Source organism: Rhyacophila brunnea, unplaced genomic scaffold (assembly GCF_057557595.1).
Source record: "Rhyacophila brunnea isolate RB1 unplaced genomic scaffold, BYU_Rbru_1.0 scaffold_2, whole genome shotgun sequence".
NCBI classification, from domain to species: domain Eukaryota; kingdom Metazoa; phylum Arthropoda; class Insecta; order Trichoptera; family Rhyacophilidae; genus Rhyacophila; species Rhyacophila brunnea.
The window spans coordinates 59,280,873-59,304,008 of record NW_028232859.1 but is presented as its reverse complement, the minus strand read 5'-3'; the positions used below and the strand labels follow the sequence as shown (position 1 = coordinate 59,304,008).

At 32.9% G+C, this 23,136-nt stretch overlaps 1 protein-coding gene across 1 annotated transcript; it reads left to right on the top strand.

The window, feature by feature from the left end:
• Positions 1-1,868: 1,868 nt before the first annotated feature.
• LOC147072618 (uncharacterized) lies at positions 1,869-22,463 on the top strand. Its single transcript, XM_085947204.1, has 10 exons — positions 1,869-2,102; positions 2,224-2,394; positions 7,874-8,494; positions 12,192-12,316; positions 15,422-15,532; positions 17,220-17,312; positions 17,696-17,872; positions 18,516-18,708; positions 19,117-19,276; positions 22,262-22,463. The coding sequence occupies exons 1-10, from the start codon at positions 1,983-1,985 to the stop codon at positions 22,282-22,284; spliced, it is 1,794 nt and encodes a 597-aa protein (XP_085803330.1). The 5' UTR covers positions 1,869-1,982; the 3' UTR covers positions 22,285-22,463.
• Positions 22,464-23,136: the final 673 nt, after the last annotated feature.

Genomic DNA, 23,136 nt, shown 5'->3' with positions numbered 1-23,136 from the left:
ACGAACCACAACGGCGCTCCGGTGCGTTCCTGTCCATTCCGAGCGCTGGTACGGCCCACTTCATCTGTAGGCAATTGCCTACAAAACGTGCTTCAGTCTGACATATACGTGCTCAGTCTGTAGGCACCGTGCAATGTATTTGATGAAAAGGCAAAAAAGAATCGTGCACTAACGTTTACTACCGACGCACAAGTGTTCACTATTTAAGTTTAGTTATGGAATTAGCCATCAAACTATCGGGATTTGTTTCATCAAATACGTCAATCTTTTGTCGCTCATAGTCAAGACATAATCGGCAGGGCAGGTGACACATTTTTTAACTGCTTCAATCATCTGCTTTACGAACAGATTACAATAATATTATTATTCCTTATCCTTGTAAGCTTGATGAGTGACAACTGACAACAAACTGACAGTTAGGGACGCAAAGTATCGATACTTTTGAAGGAAGCAAGTATTTTATTAAAAAGATGGGAACTATTTAATATGGACAGCAAGTAAAAAGTGATTATTGGTAAGTATTATAATATAACAATGGAAGTATTTAATTATGATAGGGAATTATTTAAATAATTAATTGTAAGTATACATATCAATTTGTCAGTATAAAATCTATTTTGGACAGATTTTTTCTTTTACAGAAATAACTATTTTTTAAAAAAAATCCAAGTTTAGTTACACAAGTATCCAGCATTTAGCTTGGTCACCCAAATTTAAATTCGAATAACCCCCTTAATGTGCGTGCACAAACGAACTCACTCAAAAAAGTTGAAATTTCAGCATTGGGTGACCCAACATTTAGCTGGAACACCCAATTTGAAATTTGAATTTTTATGTTTTTAAAGGTGCACAAACGAAAAAAAATCATGCACTAACGATGCACAAACAAACGCACCCAAAAAGGTTGGAGTTTTAACATTGCATCGCTGTAGGACTGGTTTTCCGAATAGACTAAATGTTCAGGAGACGAAAAACAAATTTCATAATCCTATATTTAAATAGTTATTTGTACAGTATATGAATGATGTATTCATTACCATTACAAAGTGATTTAAAGAAAAGGATGGTCCGTTTAGATACAAAAAAATATTCTGCATTAAAAGGTCGATTTTGATAAAAACGGATATTCGGGAAACCAATCCTATAGCGACGATTGGGTGATCCAGGTAAACGGACCTTCTAATTTCTCGGACTGCATCAAAGAGATTTATTAGACTGACTGCATACTATAATTCGAATATAACGATGACAAAAAGAATTCTGATGGCACACTTTGAATAATTAGTAGGGACGTCATATTGAAAGAAAAAGTAACGATATTGAAAGAAAAGTATTGGTCAAAAGAAAGTAGGTAATAGGTATCTATGGTCAAAAGTATCGATACTTTGTGTCCCTAACCAGCGTTGCCAACCGTACTATAATTATAGTATTTGTACTATAATTTTGGTCCGCGTACTATGTACGATATAAAATAGGTATAGTACGCCTAAAATACTATAATTTTGAAAATCGTACTATAATTTAATATAAAAGTACCATAATTTTGCATTTGCCATTTCGCAATCGAGTGGTCTTCGAAAATTTGGAAATCTGCGGCCCGCGGCGAAATATTTTTCCTGAAAAAACAAGCCGACTTGGGAACCTGCGGCCCGCGGCGAAATATTTTTTCCTAAAAAAAACAAGCCGACCATGAAAAATTGGGAACATGCGGCCCGCGGCGAAATATTTCTCCTAATAAAAACGAGCCGACTATGAAAAATTGGGAAAATTTTCATTTTCAACAGATGACAACGCGTACTATATTTTATCCCCAAATACTATAATTTTGGAGGCTCTGTACTATAATTCCACTTTCAAAATATGGCAACACTGTCCCTAACTGTCAGTTTGTTGTCAGTTGTCACTCATCAAGCTTACAAGGATAAGGAATAATAATATTATTGTAATCTGTTCGTAAAGCAGATGATTGAAGCAGTTAAAAAATGTGTCACCTGCCCTGCCGGTTATGTCTTGACTATGAGCGACAAAAGATTGACGTATTTGATGAAACAAATCCCGATAGTTCGATGGCTAATTCCATAACTAAACTTTTTTCATTTACCGTATGTACCAAACTAACTATTATAATTACCTACCGACATTACTAAATACAGTATAGTTTATACTTTAAATAATGGTTGATCTGAGACACTTTATAATGCTAATGTTATTTATTCGTTTTAGGTGAATTCGTCTGATAATCTAAGAAAGATTTGTATAAAATGCATGCGTTTAGTGAATGAATTCAATGAATTTCATACATTGGTAGCAGACACGCAGGCTTATCTGGCAACCACCATCTTAACCCATAACGCATTGGATACACTGACTTCACAGACTGATACATCCATAGAGGTTTGTTAATTTGGGTTCTTCATTTTATAAAGGAAGTATAGCGCTAGCACCGAATTTAGTTACCACTGTCGAAGGAATTGCGGTCCAAGCCGGTTATGGGGAAGCCAGCGGCAAACACATTATTGGAAATAGTCGATATCCTGGATTATTGGTTAGGTTGGGTTCGTTTTTCATTCTTGAATTCATGAATTTCACCAAAATCGGCTATGACAATTAGCGCGGTTCCCGCCTGGCTTCCCCATAACCGACTTGTACCGGAATTGCCAATCTCTCTTGGTCGTTTCCTGATGCCAGAGGATCATGACCATCCCAAAGTGTAGATCTGAGCGATCAAGACTCTCCACTCCTGACGGTTATCTGTCTCTCTCAGGACAGAGTGAAGGCTGCCCACAGTAAGCACCTTCACTGAGAGCAGAGATCGGACAGGAAAAGAACGATCGGGAGACTTATACTGGGGTGGTTGAAATGCGTTTAAAGAGACAGTAAATATCCCTGAGGTTAAGGCAATAGAGCGACTAAGACCCACATCGAAGTTGATGATAATATCATTACTTTGAATAAACATAGCAGGTTGGTTCCTTTGACACTCTTACAGCCAATAGGCTTTACTGCAAATACCTGCTTTGACAGTCGATCCTGTGAAATACCCTGTTTATGATCAAATTTCATAACTATATTATTTGATAAGTTATCTGTCAACAAATATAAAATATATATAATTTGAAAACACCTCATACATATACCTAGGGATTGCAATACCGAATGAAAATATCAATACCGGATTTTCAGTATTTCTTATTGAATACCGGTATTCGTTAAAACATTAAAAAAAAAACAGAAGTACTATGTACTTTATCTATTAAAATTTCTAAATCGATATACCTACTGTTATTATGTGAACATTTAAAAATATCTATTGTTCATAATATTGTAACTAGCGTGATTTTTACAAATAATTTGAATATATTGATGATTTTAATTAAAGCCCTCAAAAAGGCTTGTTCATCAAGTGCGGCTACGGAAAAACTTCTTAAATTCAATGCTTGTACAGTCATCAATAATAATAGAATAATTGTCATTTGTTTACTATTTCAAAATTATATAAGATAATTCATCGCGACAATTATATAATTAATATTATATTTGATAATTCTTTTTTTTCCAAAGAGATTGGACTCCTCCCACAGAGGAAGCACACAAATAAATTTCAGTGCGTACTCGTTTTGTGAGCCAAAGTTATATCGTAATGAAATTAGGTACACTTTGCTTCAAATGGGCCGTACTCAGACATAAAAACGCCCCACTGAGAATGTTTTTTATCGATACTTCAGCTTACAACCAATTAATTTATGATAAACGTATTTTCATTATAAAAAGTTCCCGCAATAAAAACTTTATTAGGATTCAGGGTAAGAAAAAATAATGCAAATGGAAGTAAGTATTTTATTTTTAATAGCAATCAATGACATTATTAATGGACGACGCACTCAATACAGTAGCTAGCAAGTAAATTCGCGCATTCGCATGTATAGGTAGACGTCACGCAATTTCCATTATGCGATATCACGCATCGGGAATTTATAGCAATATGACCTTTATTGTAATGGCGTTAGAGCAGTGTTTCTAATGTCAATGTTCATTTGAGCGAACCCGTTCGAACCGAACCATTCGGCAGACCCAACAGGAATTTATAGCAATATCACCTTTATTGTAATGGCATCAGAACAGATTATGCTATTCGCCAGACCCGACAATAAAGTGAGTGTCATTTTCTTTTCCAGATGTTCCGTCCATATTAATGTCATTGATAGCAATACAAAAAACACAATATTTTGAAAAATTAAACACAAATCAGTTAATAGCAAATGGGTAAATCTTGGAATAAAAAATATGGTCTAGTTTTTACATATTGTTCATAATAATTTATCGTAGTATTATTGTTTAGATAAAATTGTTAAATAAAAAACACAAATATTTTAAAATATAACTACAGTTCATTACAAACCAAAAAAAAAAAAATTATTATATTACCTATACCTACACATGTGTATTTTGAAAATATTGTATGAAATAAATATATGACATGGGTCCGTTTTTGACATATTGTTTACCTACACATGTGTATTTTGAAAATATTGTATGAAATAAATATATGACATGGGTCCGTTTTTGACATATTGTTTATAAAATTACTTGTTTATATAAACCTATTAGACACAAAATACAGGTAGGTATATTGAAAATTTGATTATATAGTTAATTACAATATTTTATCTATTTTGCATACATTATTACTCATACAAAAAAAAAAAAAAATTTTTGTTTGGTACCTTTAAAAATATATTTAAGTCTGAAATGAAATATAAATCTATGTAAATAATGAATGTCATTAACTACCACTAACAGTTTTTACTTTGAAAAACACATCGTATATTTTGGATTCAAAATAATATTATGAGTACGGCCCTGGACATTTTTCACAATAAATAACCATTTTTGACGTTTGTTGTAAAAGTTGTGAATTGTTATTGTAAAAGATCTTTTAGGAAAAACTATCAATGTATAAATAAATTAATAGTATGCATATCGTCACCGTTTTAGCAAAACCATCTATGTGCACTTTCTCAAATTGTGCAGGAGAAGGATAAAACTGAATAAAAAAATAATGTTACATTTAAACATTAAAATTATGAAGAATGCTTTATTATAATCAGAAAATGGTCTAAGATTATTATTTTGTTTACAAAAATCTTTTATTTTTAATACAAAAATAATAAAAATACAGTTTGTGATGTCACATAAGTTGTTTTGACCGTTTTGTAAATACACATAGTTTAATTTATTCATCAAAATGTGAATAATAATAAATTCATGAAAAACTGTTACATAAATAATAGTTGAAATATACATAGTGCGTTAGTGATAAATTGCAATATCATTTTATTAATTATTAATGCAATAGTGAGATGATATTATATTTATAAGTTCGTTTACTTTCTATTAGCAGGTTTAAATGTTAGGTTATCGTAGAAATAGTGGTGATCTTTCTCTATTACACTTTTTAATTCCTGAAGATGTATGTATTTCGACTGCGATATGTGCAATGATTCATTATATATATTACAAAGGCAGTCAAACGGTTGCACTGATAAAGTTGAGTTTGTAAAAGATTGTTCCATATGGTAGATACTGTAACATTTTAATATCATATACAACAGGATCTCCGATTCGTTTTCCTGGTCTGATTGAACTTAATCCAGATTTAATCTTATCCATAATTCTTAAAAAATCAATGACATTAATTTTATAAGGTTGTTTTGGTCTTGCTAGCCGCATACGTGCTATATAATCAGATGGTGAATATATTGGAGGCTTAAAATACTTTTCTTAGGTGGCATGTGCACTATCGGCCTCTATCATGGTATGGCCTTTTTCCAGAAAAAGCTGTTGAATCTCGATGTTTTTTCTCTCTAAAGATATAACTTAGAGCAGTAGCGAATAATTTATTTCGGTTTTGATATCCACACCCATCCGATATTAGAATTATTTCATTGTATTGTCCTGCTTTCGATGAGATGAGACAAATTCATTAGAAGATACATTATGAAGAATGTATATGGTGAAATTGTGTAGTTGCAGTTTTTGTTTATAATACATTTGTGCCTGTGTTTTGGACATAGCAGCACACTTTGGAGATCCATTGTGATTACTAACCGTCCAGTAATACTTCTGGTACTCTCCTTCATTTCATTTTTGGTCTTCTAGCATCTTTTTTTTTTTTAATAATGTGGCTATTGTATTCCATTTCTGAAACATTCTTCATTTTATAACTACAGCAGATGGCAGTGATGGCACACTGATCTTTACGTGGTTGGTGGACACTGATTTTTTGGTGGTAAATATACTGGAGTATATTCTGCTGCTTTATGACCATTTTCCAGAGACCATTTTTTATATTCATCATGCATTTGTATTTTGGATCGGAAACACGATTCCACATACACCCTGGAGGTATTTTCTCTGCAATAATGGCTGGGAACTTTGGAATTATATCCAACCATAATGTAACATTTTTCCACAAATCTCTCCGTTTTGATTTTTGGTTGCACTACCAATTATTTATCTTCAGTCAGATTCTTATTACCTGTCATTGTTGCTTTCAATTGGCCACTGTCATCGATATGTTTGTAGTTGTTTATCCAACTTTTAAATTAATTCTCGCCTATACCCTATTGACCATGTAGGCATCTTCCAGAAATTATTGAATATTTCCTGTCTCTCTTTTTGAGGAAGCATCTTTCAAACCGTCGTGCAAGACCATAATGCATAGTATATAACATAGACTGTAAAAAAACATTACACTCTCGATATCAAAATACCATCTTACTTATATGTTACTATAATATACACATAGTTGTTTTTGTGAACCGTGGTTTTTGAACCTTACACATAGCTGTTTTTTATTTTTTGAAATAACTTCGGAGCGAGTTTACCAAACACATAGATCATTTTACTGGCCTATAGAGAAAAAAATAAGGAATGACTTGGTATTTAAAAGTCATTTTTGATAAAAGTGACACATAGATGGTTTTGCTAAAACGGTGACGATATATTGTTCCGAAATGCTGTTACTCCTTTGTATTCTTCCATTAATACGCACTTTTTTAGCCGAATAACGAAGAATAATACAACACTCATTTATCCGCATCAGTCATGTTTTATTACGATACGATTGTAAAGGTAGCAGCTTCCAGTAATACCAACTGTCTTTTCTCCGTGTCGTATTTTTTCGTACGTAAATGATGGCAAGTTCCCTCTTGGTCTTCAATCTCTGGTTTTTTCATTATTTCACATCTCTTGCATTTGCATTTTTTATAATTTATTTTCAAAAACATAAATTAGTGTGCTTTCTTAATACCAAAAATTCCGGTATTTTGGGATTTTAAAACAAAATCAAATACCGGTATTGCAATCCCTACATATACCTACTTGACACCCAAGGTGACTTCAGTTCCTTATCACTTGTTTTACCAATTGATCCACGGGCGGCCAATCTAATTGATAAGCACTTCAAGATGCAAGTAGTTAATTTCGTCAGGTTCAAGTCCCATCGGGTGTCAAATTTTTTCCAAGATGTTTTCTAGTAGATCTGAGGCGTTTTCAAATTTAATTATGTTCAATATAAAGAATGTTACAATCTCAAACCTTGTGAATAAAAAAATAATTTATTTAATCTTAAATAAAATATCATTGATTCTGCAATAACTAAGTACTATGTGCACAAAACCGAATTACAGTGGAGTCCCGATTTTACGTGGCCGGAATTCACATTTTACATCTGAAATATTTAAAATTACGTATTATACTTAATTAAAACTTCAGTTTATTTGAACACATTTAATTATTCAATGCAATGTCACTAATTGAAATTAACTAATTCCTGTATTTTTTAATTATTTGTCCTACATCTTTTCTGCAGAGCAGTGAAATGAGTGCAGATGATATCAAGTTTTATAAATATGAAATCAAATCTGAGATGTTGTTGCGCAATGATCCAGATAATGCAATTATTAAACATGAAATATTTGAGAAAAAAGAAGACTCTTATGTGATTGAAGCTACAAGGAAAAACAAAAATGTTAATGGTCATTTCACAAGCAGATCGAAATGTGAAACAATCCATAATGACCCATACATTGATAATAGCTTGCATTCTTTTAGATGGAATAGTAAATTGGATGGTAACTCTTCCAGCACTGTTTCCGATTGTGTGATGCAAGAAATGAAATGTGATATCGCAGAGAATAAAAATAGCCTTGTCAGACCAAAAACGATTTCAGTAGAGAACACCGTTGTGAAAAAATCTGTTACTGATTGTATTGAACCCCTCGACGACGATGATGACTCTGTAGAGGATGACGATTGCCATGACGAAGATAATGAATTTCCGGTTGATAATAATATTGAATTTCCCAGTGAAGTAATGAAAGACGGCGAATTCATTTTGAGAGGTTACAGGCTTCACGATTTGGTTGCAAAGTATTTCAAGCTGCAGTGTGAACTCTGTCCCGGTGAACAGACATTTACTAATTTTTATAAGGTAATTTTTTGCTAATACTTAGAACTTATAATATATATAGTGACATTAAACCTAATTGCAACATTTGTAAAAATATAAATAAAATAATTAAAGTACAGTCGAGCTGGGTTATAACGATCACGGATATAGCGAGATCTCGGAAGTAACGAGGAAACACATTCGTTGACATTTTAGTTTATGAAAATTTCCTTAAAACTGTTAATGTGTCGATTGTTTAAAAACATTTCGACCCTGCAATAAAATCCGACCGGACAGGATGCCGCCGAGTTCGAATTACGTTTATGACACTAGTTAAGTGTCTAAGTACCTACCTAATTGGTGTTATTCTAATATTTCACAGCCCTCATAGCCCAATGCAAATGCCACCCTTTAACGGCCACGGCCCACATGCTCAGCGTACGTCAAAATGGAGCTTTTATGTCTTATCTATTTACATAATTTTGAAGCCTTATTATCCTTTATATTTATTTTAAACATTTGATGACTGCATAAAGTATTTTTATTGGAATATGGAATTATTTTATTCTGTACAAGTTTAGACAGATCTTTAAATTTGGCGGTTGAAATAGAAATTGGTGTTTCGTATAGGCATCGGAATACGGTTGGCTCAGATATTCGTTGGGAAGACCTTCCTCTAGCAAATGTAAAGGTACTTTTCTCCGGATTAGGGTTCAATGAATAAGAAAAAAGCATGTCGTCAGAGTCTTTGGAGAACCAGGCCTTTTTAATATTTTTAAACATTATTTGTTGATCATCATCATCGGCTTTGTTTAATTTGGGGAGAATTGCATTCTGGAGACTTTTATAGTCTTTAAAGTCTCAATGGTTCCTTGTAATTACGTCGTATGGTTTGGGGTTGATTCTAGAATTACTTATTAGTGTTGGCCATTCAGATGGGGCCCAAATAACTTTATTCTTTAAATTATTTTCAATTGTTGCCTGAATGGAGTCAACAGGCATATAAGTGTGTCCGGGTTCAAGGTATGTTATGCTGATATTTACAATATTTTTTGCTGTTCTTAAAAACCAAATGATACAGGCCAAGATTTTGTTATTTTTCACAGTACAGTGACACCGTGCTCACTGAACCCCTTTCATCCACTATATTCAAATAGTCATTTAAAATTGTACAAATTTCATTGGCTCCCGTATGCCCATCCTGTTCCCCCCATAAAAAGCAATAACCATTTCTGGTCGCACTTTCATAGAAAGTTTCATTAAAGACTGTATTTTCGTGAATAATAAAGTAACATGTTGTTTCCATGCGGTGTGTTTAAGACTTTTTGGAGATCAAAACTAACACATAAAAAATGGATTTTCCTTGGCTAAATCTTGTTCCTTTCAGTGTATAGATTTGGAAAACTCGGCTTCAGATTTGTGCCTTTTGTAGAATTCATATTCTACATTTGTCATATTCTCTTCAGCAGTATTCTTTAGTTTTTCACATGTATTACATTTGTCTTTTTTTTGGATGGTGGATACCTAAATTGTACGAAATACATCTTTGAACACTTTCTCAGAACATGTTACAAAATTGCATATCTTACATCCGTCTTTGTATAACCTGTAAACAAATGATGTATTCTTCAATTCTGCATTTAAATATTTTCGTGTTGTGCTTGCTCTACAGTAGTGCGAAGGAACTGCTGGTAATTTTTGTATAAACATTTCAATGTCGTGCCAGTGTGTTTTCCACGACTATATCGTTTGGCTGTATGAAGTTCTGTTTTCTTTTGAATTGTGTAGCAAACCTTATTTTGGGATATATTAAGAATATTTAATAAAAATTTCTGGCAAACTTTTCGGGTAACGTTATTAACAGGAACAAAATATTCTCTTTTTATACACCTTATACTTTTAATACACCTCCGATCACTTGATAAACCGCACGTGGCGAATAAACTTTCCGAATGAGCGAACAGGGCAAATGGTGTAACCAACATAGAATAGTGGCTTACATCAATTGTCTTATGAGAAGAAGTGTTTACAGTGGGATACACTATTCAGTTACATCAAGTGGCCGGGTCATAATTTTTAAACCTAAAACCAATGTAAAATGATGTTTCCCTTCCAAAAAGTGGTAAAACATTTTTTTTAATTTACAACATTTGGCCGAGACCTGCTCTGTCGTCTTTAAAATGAGATCCAATCATTAACTCATTTTCGTATAATTTGAGGGTTACATCAATTAGCAAAAACACCGTCATATAATTACACAAATAGTGTAATATTATCAGTAATTTTATAAAAATAATCTATCGAATCATAAAAAGAAATAGGATCACAAATGTTGTTAAATACATGTCTAAACTGAAGATCAATCAAATCAGACAATATTATAGAAAATTAAAATTTTGGCAGCCATCTTTTTTTGTTCATCTGTCAACTTTTAATTAAAAAATTGGAACCAATTGGAACTGCACAGTTACAGTATACCTGTGCACATTCTTTGCTTCAAATATTAACTTAATATTAAATTATACGTAAGATACTCAATGCATTTGATTTAAATTTTTAGGTAATTATGCCGCAAATGCCCACATGAGCTTTACGAAAACAGTTTATTCCATGTAGACAATTATATTAAATACCCTTTTCTGTCGGCGCAGATGCTTTTCGATCCAATAATTGTTAATTTAAAATTTGGGTTTGATCTAAAAAGAAAGTTATAAAAACTCATGCAATTTTATTTTTATTTATTAACTACTGAGAAGTGCCAATATTATAATATTTTTACAAATGGTTCATGTCTTATTGACATGATTGTAATATGCAAATGTTCAACACACGCCGCAAAATATTGTAAGAATATGATACGTAATCTTGAATATTATTTTCATTGATGTTTTGGATTAACTGAGAAATCCCATCTACCTACTAGAGGTGAGTTAGAAATACTGTCACCAGTTTGTGTACTCAAGTTTCGGATGAAACTACCCATACTAAGTATGTGTGGCCCAATAAACTTATTCCAAAAAACTTGTGATGATATCATCGCGAGTCGCTGTTCTGTGCACTCGCCAGTTGGTAGACTTTCAACACTATTGACATTAAATGCGCACGAACGAGATAGCTCTTGAATATAGGTATATTTTAATTTATTAGTCTATTGCGTTCGAATGTAATAATAAATTTTGTGTCGCAGCACAGTGGTGAGATGACGCACAGGCTTAGGCTTGTTATATACCGCTCAAAACATGTTTACAATTTTTAAAAAATCACTGTTATTCATTTTTGTTAACAAGAATATTGTAACCTAACAGAAAAACAACTCATAAATTTAAAATGTGTTTAAAATTTTATAATAAATGCGACTTTTCGACAAACGGAGCTCAGCGTATTTTTAGCGATTCTATTGAAGCCGATACACAGTCTGAGTTTCCTGAGCCGATACGTATTTCAAAATACTAATATGGAGTTGGTTTTAGTTTCAGTTGAGTATGAAACTTTTGTTGCATACGCACGCCAAACGATCTATATAGTATTCCAAATACTAGTAAGTATTTTGGAATAAGTTTATATACTAAATATTTTTTTATACTGGTAGTAAGTATACTTAATCTTCAAAATCAACCAGTTTTCCCATCTCTACTACCTACCCTTTTAAATCTTGAGTTAACTGAACTTAAGTATGATGTGCTTACTGACATGAATCTAATATACTTAGTAAATAATGTGTTTGTCTCATTGTTGTTAGATGTGTAGACACTATAAGATGGCGCATGATACGAAAGGTTATGTCGCATGCTGTGGGAAGAAGTATAAAGCTTGGGATGAGACTAAATGCCACATGGTATACCATTTGCAGCCCTCAGCACTCCAGTAAGTTTATGATAAGAGGATTTAAAATTGTTTATGTTTATATTTATTTATGTCAATATAAGTGGCTTAGAAACAAAATTGGTAGTTCCTATTTTCGTAAAATGATGGTGAGTCATTAAAAAGTCTTATACAGTACTCTCTCAGTAATCTGCCACCCCAAAAACCAGACAAGTGCCCAGTTAGTGAAAACGGCGGATTATAGTGCATAGGTACTAATACCGGGAAGAAGAAGAGGGCTCACATGTATGTCGGTGGTAGAACCTCCTCCAGTATCATATCGGTTAGAGGGATGTGTGTGACGTCATTACTGACGGGGTGAATTATAACACAGAAACTTTTTGATCCAATAGCCCTGCGCAGGCTCGGTTTATTTACACTAAATTATACAGGTTAGGAATACAAGGGTTTAGCATGACTGAGATAAAGTAACATTTAAATAACAGGGACCACGCGGAGTATGTCGGTAGCCAGCGGGCACGCGGCGTTCGAATAGACAACACTTCACTTTGCATTCTTTTTCACATGGACGCGTTTGCACATTATTTAATTTCGCGGGCACTTTGATATTCATCACAATGTCTATTGATAATTAAAAATTGGTTTGGTAATTGGCTAGAAGCACGGTTGATCACGCCATTGCACGGCTGATACCGCCGCCGGCGTGACGCTGGTTTTATGTCATCACTTCGTTGTAGGTAGATTCGAACTGTCCTTATTTCAAAAATCATCTTTTAATTTTTGGCGGGGTCCATCCTACGGAGGGGAAGAGAAAGGGCAGGTCACTGACTAACGGGACACACATTTCGGACGGGCCGCTTCTACCCTCGAGCCGGGTAATAAAAATGCATCTTTGTGAATGACCGTTTACGAAATGTTATTTGTAATATTTTCGTGTAAGTCAGAGGTTCTAAACATTCTACAGGGAAGTCGGATATATTTTTTTGTTAAATTGCTGATCTAGAATTTGAAACTGTCGCGCCGGGGTCTTTTCTTTTTTTGTCTGGTGACAGTACATACAAAATATGGTAAAAATTAAAACAGGTATTTCGTAAAAAATAGCTTTTTGAGAAATTTGTACTAGCAAATTACGCTTTTATTTATAATCAAAATCAAGTATTTACTAAATTATACATATTTATAAACTAAAATTATTAGGTAACTAAATATTAAACAGTAAATCACTTGACACAACCAGTTGTTCAGTCAGGTAGATATTCTTGAATGGCTTAGGATTCCTGGCTTTCCCTATGACCAAAAGCTTCATTTTGTATGTCCCGATTGCATTGGACTACGGCATAATAAAATTATGATGCGGTCCTTGGGCACTTTCTTCCCTGGTGCATTACTTTCTTTGCGATGAATGTACGTTTTACGAAGGAGAAGTTTCCAAAACAAACCCGTCTCATCTGCATTGTATACTTGTACGCGGCGGACTACTGAATTTGACAATCGAATACCGGCGAATTATAGAGCTTGATTTTGTGCTTTCAACTAGTAAAAATAACAGTGGATTATAGTAGTTGTAGGATAATCGAGCGGCGGATTACTGAGAGTGTACTGTATCTTGCTTATAGGTATAATTTCTGAAAAAAAAGTAATTTTAAATGTTGTTTGTATGCTAATACAAAGTATAAATACCCATGCACATTTGTACTCAATGGTTTTACGCACATTCTAATATGTCTCAACATGTGTACCATCTTACTCGATTTTGTTTGATATCGAGCAAACGGCTCGATGTGAAAAAGATTCAGGGGTTGTAATTCTTGTTTGATGTTCGACAGAAATTCGCTCGTTGTCCATGGGTCGAGACGCTTTGACTGAGCGTCTTGTGTCGAGCTGCTCGAGCGTGTGGACGCAGCGTGTTCAACATATTCAATCGAGCAAGAATGTATGTGTGTACTTAGCATAATAATATATAACATTTTATAATACTTTTTTTAGAAATCATACTTACAAAAGAGAAATAAGACATTTTTATTGACTTGCTAACATTTTTGTATCTAAAGTCCTCATATTATGTAATGATGCCTAGCGTTTTTTTATGATATTACCAAATACACATCTCAACACCTACGTAAAAGGTCGGAACTGGGTTTTTGGCTATTTTGACTTGACTGCTTTTTATTAAGTAATTTTATAATACATACATTTAATAATACAACAATAATAATCGAAAAAAAATAAAAATTCAATTAATATAGTATATCTTCTTCTTTTTCGGCCATATCCGCCCCTTAGTCGGAGCATATGGACACCAAGTGGCGCCTCCAAGAATCCTTGCCGCACGCCAGTCTTCTTCCTTCGTCCCAAGTCAAACCAGCATCCCGTAGCTCCGCCTAAATACTATATACTATTTAGCGGCCTTCCAGGACGCTGGAATCCGGTTGGCTTGAAGAACAGGCAAGCCAGGTTGAAGTTCTCTTCTGGTATCCGCAGCACGTGGCCAAATCAGGTCCAACGTCGCCTCTTCACTCTCAGCGTAATGAGAGGCTGCTTGGTGCATTCTCTTATCTCCTAAAGTCATACCACCGCCCACCCAGTATCCGTCGCAGAAATCTGTTTTCGAAGCTCAGTATACGGTCGGAAGGTCCCAGACACTCCTCATCGAGTTGAATGTTGCTCCAGCCATTCCCATTCAGATAGCGAGCTCTCTCTGCAATATGATATCTCCCGTGATGTGTACCCCCAAGTATTTGAAGCTATAGCACCTGTCCTGATTCAGATTTCCCTCTGATTAGCGACGGGCAAAACATCGAGAGCGTCGACAGCTTCATAATATATCAATCAACTAAAAATTTAACATTGTGGCATTAATTTAAAATCGTAGGTACCTACTACTGTAGTACCATTTTGCAGTTTGCTTATGTAGAGTAAAATGTTTGCAATACTATGTATCATATCAATAATGACAGTAACCCCACTCTTACAATTCTTTCTAAAGGTAATGCCTTTTTGAATAATAATAATAAGTGTATTGTTTTCTTGTTTTCAAAATTAGTTTTTCACTATTTTTATCTTCTCAGTGTCTTATTTATTCTATCAATCTGTCTCTATTATTTGGTTGTCCACAGTTCTTTAATACCTTGATGTCATGTTTCTTAGATGTCCAACCTGTAAAGTAAATTTTCCCACCGGTACTGCTTTGAAGCGTCATGCCAGAGCACACTTGCCCGAATCGGAGAAAACTCACAAGTGTGATGAGTGTGGCCGAGGGTAAGATCACGTTTTCCACTTATGTCTTATCTCGCTCTTTCTTTAGTCATTATTATTAAACGTCATATACAGGATTAATTATTAAAATAAAATACAAAATATGAGACAGTAATATCTTGCATTATTGCAAAGATACAGTCCTGAAAAGTTGGCCATAAAGTGGAATGCCGTAGAAAGAATCATTTACTACAATATAATTTCCATATTATGATTGATTGGTTTCAATTAACTAAAATTAAATATCTCAAAGTTTTTAGTAGAATTTGCATTTTATTTATTTCAAAATGATATTGCCCACGTATGTCAAAATGGAGGTTTTATGGTATTTTCAGAGCATAACTCTGGACATTCCTTCAACGTTGTAGATAATCTATTTATATAATTTTGAAGCCTTGTTATCCTTTATATTTATTTTAAACATTTGATGATTGCACAAAGTATTTTTATTACATAAAATAGTATTATTTTAAACCTCTCGATCTAATTTTTTAGAATATAGTCATATTTCAGTACATCCATGTGCAGTGGTGTTAAGATTTTTTAGATTTATTAATTTTTAAATGCATTTACAAAACCATTACATAGTAAAATTAATGTTGACATTATATAGTGAAATATTTATGATAAAAAATTATATTTTATAGTTGACAAGAATTAGGCATTTTATTATTCAAAAAATGGGCAGGATTAAGACATTTGAAGAAAATTCCAAAGATACTGATTATAAGTTATGTCTTTGACCATTCAAATGTGATAAACACCCTACGAATAATAATTGTTTTATAATAATTATTGACCTAAGAATAAGGTAGTATTTATTTGAAATACGCCATTTCTATTGGCATTTCCCAGTGGTTAATAAGCTGCAACATACGGCCGTAGCCATAAATTGACAAACGGTAAATATAAGTAGGGAGTAAGATCATGTTAACGCGTGTGTTTGAAAAATGGTTTTTTTTGGTTAGGTACATGTTGAAACACACGCTTTAAAATAATCTTACTCCCTACTTCGATTATCGTTTGTCAACTTTATGGTGCATTACAAAAAGAAATGTTTTCTTTGCCAAGATCAATCTCAAATTTATTCCGTGCTCAAATATCAGAAAATATTTTTGACAATTTTTCGAGGATACCATTCGGCCTAGTAGTTCTTGTCGCATGTTTGTCGAATTTTATGATGCAGGTGTGCATGACTTGTTATTTTTCTGCATCTAGTTCAAATATCTCGAATTGTTTAATTGTCTGAAATTTTTAATACCTATTAGTACCAGTACTGGCGAAGGGTGGAAGTAGGCTGTTAAGATCTGACATAAATAGTGCACACTAAACTTTATCAGTCAAATGTATTTGTTTTCATATAACATAAGAGCAAACAGTTACAATTACTTGTTTACTTATTCCACATCATTTCATAAAGATTTTGACCTCTTAGCCCTTAGCTGGAAATTCTCAACTCAATATAAAGTCATTACAACACACATTAAGAATAAAAAACGAAATCTTTTTCTTTTTTTCGACAATGTCCGATCCTAATAAGATCATATGGGCCTTCACAGATTTGTATTAACCGATTTATTTTTTACGAGCAATGGATGTCAGCCACTTGCTCAATCTATCTATCCTATAATTTTTCTAGGAATAATTAATGAAAAAATATTTGATTTTTCTGTATATTAAATGTTTTAAGGTGGGCTGATGACAAAGCGCTGAGACAGCATAAACGTTCACATCTTCCCTACGATGAGAGATATCCCCACAAATGCCCAATATGTAATAAATCGTAAGTTTTCAAATAAATACAGAAAGTTATATACCTTATATTACTAGAAACAGTTTTAGAGCCTGATGCATAGAATGACTTTTTTATTATTATTTATCTATGTCAACCAACAGGATCACAGAGGATAAGTGTAATTAGGCTGAAAGTATTACTATGCATTAGGCCCTAACATAATTTATTTGTACTAATATTGTGCATTGTAACGAAGATAACAAATTTAGGCAATTCAAGAGAGATTTCTGTGTTTAATTTCATGTAGAAAATGTATTATGTTACATTATCAATTATTATGTAATGAGCGTAGCGTACATACTACTAAAAATAAAATAAGAAAACAATTATTTTATTACGTTTCCATTTATTGTAAATATTATCGTTTTTAGATTCACTAAATACGGATTAAAAAACCACAATGCCCAAGTACATGAAAAAAAAGTCGGTGACTTTTTATGCCCCACGTGCGGCCGTAATTTTCACAACAGGATTGCGATGGAGCATCATCTCTCGTGTCATGATGTCACCGGCGAGATGAGTGTCATCTGTAAGGTGTGCGACATGATGTAAGTATTTTTTGAAGTGAGAGTTTTTTATGCGCGATGCATTAATCCGGCTGATATGTAATGAAAAGTTGTCTCAGTCTATTTGTAAATAAAAACGCGTAGAAAATACGCCACGGTCAGCCTAGAACCACTGACCTTTCAGCCGACAGCCAAGCGTGCTACCAAATCGACCATTAAGGCCGTGGCAAATGTGAAAAGTTATGAGAACACTTACACAACTATTTGGTGAAATGTAGAAAGATGGACGAGGTGGATTGATTTGATTTTGCGTCAGCTCTTATGGAAACTTCATCAATAATAATCTCACCGGTTGATACTACAATTTAGAAAAATATCATTCATTTGAAGTATTATACAAGCCAGAATATAAATATTATCTACTTTGGTCATTTTTTTCTTTTACATATAAAAATATGTCACTAATGTTAAATATGTGATTGAACTTTTTGAGTGTGCGGAGAGCAAAGCAATATCTTTCACTTGTCGCGTGTGCTTGCCACACACTCGTTTTATTATTTATGGGTGTAATAATACACATATTTTAATATATTACAATTAGAGTTTAATTTAAATAGTGTAAAACTGTACCAATAATATTTCTTGTTTACGTCAATGTTTTCTTACCTTCATATTTTCTTTCTAGCCTTAAAAATCGTTTCACTTTGAAGCAGCACATGAAACAGCACGGCGATAAATTGAAGCACTGTACATTGTGCAGCTTTTCTACCTATCGAACAGGACCGTTGACTGTTCATATGAGAGTCAAACACTCGGATATTAAACCATATGAATGTAATCAGTGTGATAAAAAATTCAAATTGAAAAGTTGCCTCGACGTAAGTTAATATTATTTTGTAAAAATAGTTCCAAGAGGTTATTAATTATTATGGTTGTTAAGCCTAGTCCAGAATATTTGAATCAGAATTGTATAATTTGTTTATGAACTTTTACCATTACACAATGTACGTGTATTTTTTTTTTAACTATTCATGTCCACACCTGTAAATATTGTTATAAAATTAAGAGTTGTTTGGACAGTCTGCATTCACTATTTTCGATAATACAGGTAAAAAAATCCCACAAATTAGGCACACTGGAATGAATAATATTTGGCCCTGAAGATCATTTTTCTAATATAGGTATTTGAAATATATTTTTTAATTATTTGAATGTGAAGGTTGACTATTTAACAATAAATTGCACAGTTGATTAGATCATTGCTACATATTTCTTGCCCTTTTCAGACACACATGGTACAACATACTGGTGAAAAAAAATACTCTTGTGCTTACTGTCCAAAAACTTTTGCAACATCTGGAAATCACTCCTTGCATAGAAAGAGAATTCATTTAGAGGAGTACATGAATGATACCAAAATTAAAAAGAAACACATCTATAAAGTTGGTGGGTTAATAATTTTTTTATAATAATTATTCGAAAAATACATAACCCAGAAACATATTTTTTGGACTGATGTGGGATTCGAACACTTCTATTGGTTACCTTAAGCTACTGATCCAAATGTCTTTTTAGGTGATAGTAACTAAATTTTTTTTAAATGTTGTATTATGTTGAACGTCTTTGTAATTTGAATCAACGTAATGACATTGGTTACATGTAAATTGTACGTATTACATTTCACCTTAGCACAGTTCACCGTCAGCTTTCTTATCAGAAAGAGATGACCGTATACTATACGGTTATCTCTATAGCACAGAGATGAAAAAATTACACGTTCGTGGAGGATTCAGACAATAATGTTCCAATATTATTAGATTGTAACCTAACCTAACAAATAATCCAGTATATCGGCTATTTTCAAAATTAGTTTGCCGCTGGCTTCCTGTAAACTGACAAGAACCGTGTTTTATTTAACCTTTCAGGGAGTACCTTTATTAGTACTGGTCATGCTATGGGGAGTGAGTTTTTTTTGCATGAATATTATTTTTTTTTTTTAATCAAATCAGTGTAATATGAAGATAGAAATGTTTTAAAAATAGTAAAAAAAAAAAAATTTACTTTTAAAGGTTTTATCGTAAAAAAACCGGTTGCGTATTCCAGGTGTTACCAACCATAGATTGACACCAAAACATTCGAATTTTTTTCACAATAACTGTTTATAACTTAACACTATTATCAAACTTAAAATAAAATGGTGATTCGATAATGGCATTATTTGTCTAGTATATTTTTACGGATTTTTTTTAAACCAAGCTCATTAAAATAACGGTGGCCAGAAAAACATACATTTCTTCTTCCGCCGTCTTCACCCACTTTTTCATTTTCGACATCGCAAATGATTTCTGGGACGCAGCCGTGGCATAAATATTTGTTTCAGAAACTATTGTGTTGACAATATATTCCGTAAAAAAGAGCTGAAAAAGGTCCAGCTCAAGGTAATCCCCTTCTACATTTATATTCCCTTTTATACCGGTCTGAAAATCACCAAAATCGTTAGGTGTTGGAGTGAAGGTTGAGTTATTCCAGGTCCTTGGTTCTTCCCGCCTGTATTTAGCACTTGGTTGGATGTCTGGATCCTCGTCATCAGAAGAAGAAGATTCATAAAATTCCATCGATATATCATCAATGTTCTTGATGTTCTCCTCTTCATTGTCACTGTTCATCAAAATTTCGTCAATGTCTTTGCCTGTTTGGAAATCCATTTTAGGAATATAGATCGACACAAATAATTCACGGCAATAAAAACACCACTATGTCCCTATATCAAATGTCAACACAGAAAAACATCTAAAAATCGCGGAAAAAGTATGAGAAAACTCAATATAAAAACTTCCAAACGCATTAAAATACCGTAAAACACAGTAAAACTTCTAAAAATCGCGGGAATAGTATGAGAAAACACAATATAAAAACTTCAAATCACAATAAAATACGGTTATAAACTTCGAAAAATTGCGAGAAAGGTATAAAAACACAATATAAAAACTTCAAATCACAATGGAATACGGTTAAAAACTTCAAAAAATCGCGAGAAAAGTATAAAAACACAATATAAAAACTTGAGATCGCATTAAAATATCGTAAAACACAGTAAAACTTCTAAAAATCGCGGGAATAGTATGAGAAAACACAATATAAAAACTTCAAATCACAATAAAATACGGTTATAAACTTCGAAAAATTGCGAGAAAGGTATAAAAACACAATATAAAAACTTCAAATCACAATGGAATACGGTTAAAAACTTCAAAAAATCGCGAGAAAAGTATAAAAACACAATATAAAAACTTGAGATCGCATTAAAATATCGTAAAACACAGTAAAACTTCTAAAAATCGCGGGAATAGTATGAGAAAACACAATATAAAAACTTCAAATCACAATAAAATACGGTTATAAACTTCGAAAAATTGCGAGAAAGGTATAAAAACACAATATAAAAACTTCAAATCACAATGGAATACGGTTAAAAACTTCAAAAAATCGCGAGAAAAGTATAAAAACACAATATAAAAACTTGAGATCGCATTAAAATATCGTAAAACACAGTAAAACTTCTAAAAATCGCGGGAATAGTATGAGAAAACACAATATAAAAACTTCAAATCACAATAAAATACGGTTATAAACTTCGAAAAATTGCGAGAAGGTATAAAAACACAATATAAAAACTTCAAATCACAATAGAATACGGTTAAAAACTTCGAAAAATCGCGATAAAAGTATTAAAATACAATACAAAAACTTCCAAACGCATTAAAATACCGTAAAACACAGTAAAACTTCTAAAAATCGCATGAAAAGTATGATAAATCGCGCGCACGGAAATCGATTGTTTGCGATTTATGTACTTGTCCGAACTGGTAGGTATGACGTCATATTGATGTCACGTGACATACGAAAAAGTAGAATTCTGCAGTTTGTAAAGTTGAAATCTGTTTTGAAATGGTATAAAAATACACCCAAGTGTCCATAGATGGTGTTGCAATTCATAGTTGAAGCATAGACACACCAATAAACCCATACTACTAGAAAACGTACATGTACGTCCATACTCCTGCATCCAAAAATCGCGCCGACGTACATGTACGTCCATACTCCCGGAAAGGTTAAACATGAATTTTATCTCAGTACTATATGACCTAAAGAGGTTGGACGGTCTTTAATATACGACCATATATTTCCGATTCAACATTTCACGGTGAAGTGTGATACGGCGAACTGCATACGTACAAATTTCCGGACAAGAATAACATCACGAATTTGATTCATAGATGGTGTTCTTATTGTTCCATTTTTTTTGTTTTTAATATGTAGTTGTAATTATTGTTAACAATTTTAATGAAAATCAATGCAATTATGTACATACTTGCATTATCTGAAGATATTGCCTTCAAATTGTAATTAATGTAAGTCTATCTTTTTCAGTTGAAACCAATTCGACAGGATGAGCCAATTAGAATCATCAATTTTATTATTGCACCTTAGAAAAGTATAGATATGATTATATAGTATTATTAACTATACTACATAAAATAAACATTCCGATATTAATTAAGAAAAACAATGGACGCCCAAATTTGGATATTGTGCATAATTCATATAGTAAAATATATAATTGAATACAATTGAAATGACTTTTATTGATGATATTGTATGAATTGTAAAATAAGCACCGGAAATGCATTCAATATAACCATGTATCCAAGACTTATCAGCAATTAAGAGGATGTTCTACAGAAATGGCCTTGAGAATTGAAAATATGATTTTTTAACATGTGGTCCATAATATCTGGTCTACTAGTTAATATAAAAAGGTCGTGTCAAAGTTGTTTGTGTTAATAAATTTGCTCTGTGACTGATCCGACTCATATTTCACATTTATTTCATCAGGGCTGTCGAAGACATAAATCATAATATATATTTATAATTTTAAATTTTTATTTATAATATATATTATTTAAGTTTTGTGCATCTAATGCCGGGTCCACACTGGCAACAAGTTAATTTGCTGGCAACCTCGTTAGATTTTACGATAATTGTAAAATTTCTTAAGCAATTATGGTAAGTATCGTAAAATTTAATGAGGTTGCCAGCAACTTGTTGCCAGTGTGGAAATGGCTTAATATCCACTGTGGTTCACGTAGTGGCATGGACCTGGGGTTAGCTAATTCAGGAAGTCAACACCCATGATAGAATTTTTTCCAGTTTTGGTTGCATTATATTCCAAAACTCTTCTGTAAAAATCGTTTCCGAGTTTATAAATGGAAATTTCTCGGTGTACATAGTAAACAAACCTACGA

Excerpts from the sequence above, each read along its gene's own strand:
- LOC147072618 (XM_085947204.1), top strand. The coding sequence starts at position 1,983 with ATGTGTCACCTGCCCTGCCGGTTATGTCTTGACTATGAGCGACAAAAG. Across the intron at positions 17,313-17,695 it reads TGCCCAATATGTAATAAATC|ATTCACTAAATACGGATTAA; the intron begins GTAAGTTTTCAA and ends TATCGTTTTTAG. Across the intron at positions 19,277-22,261 it reads GAAACACATCTATAAAGTTG|TTGAAACCAATTCGACAGGA; the intron begins GTGGGTTAATAA and ends TATCTTTTTCAG.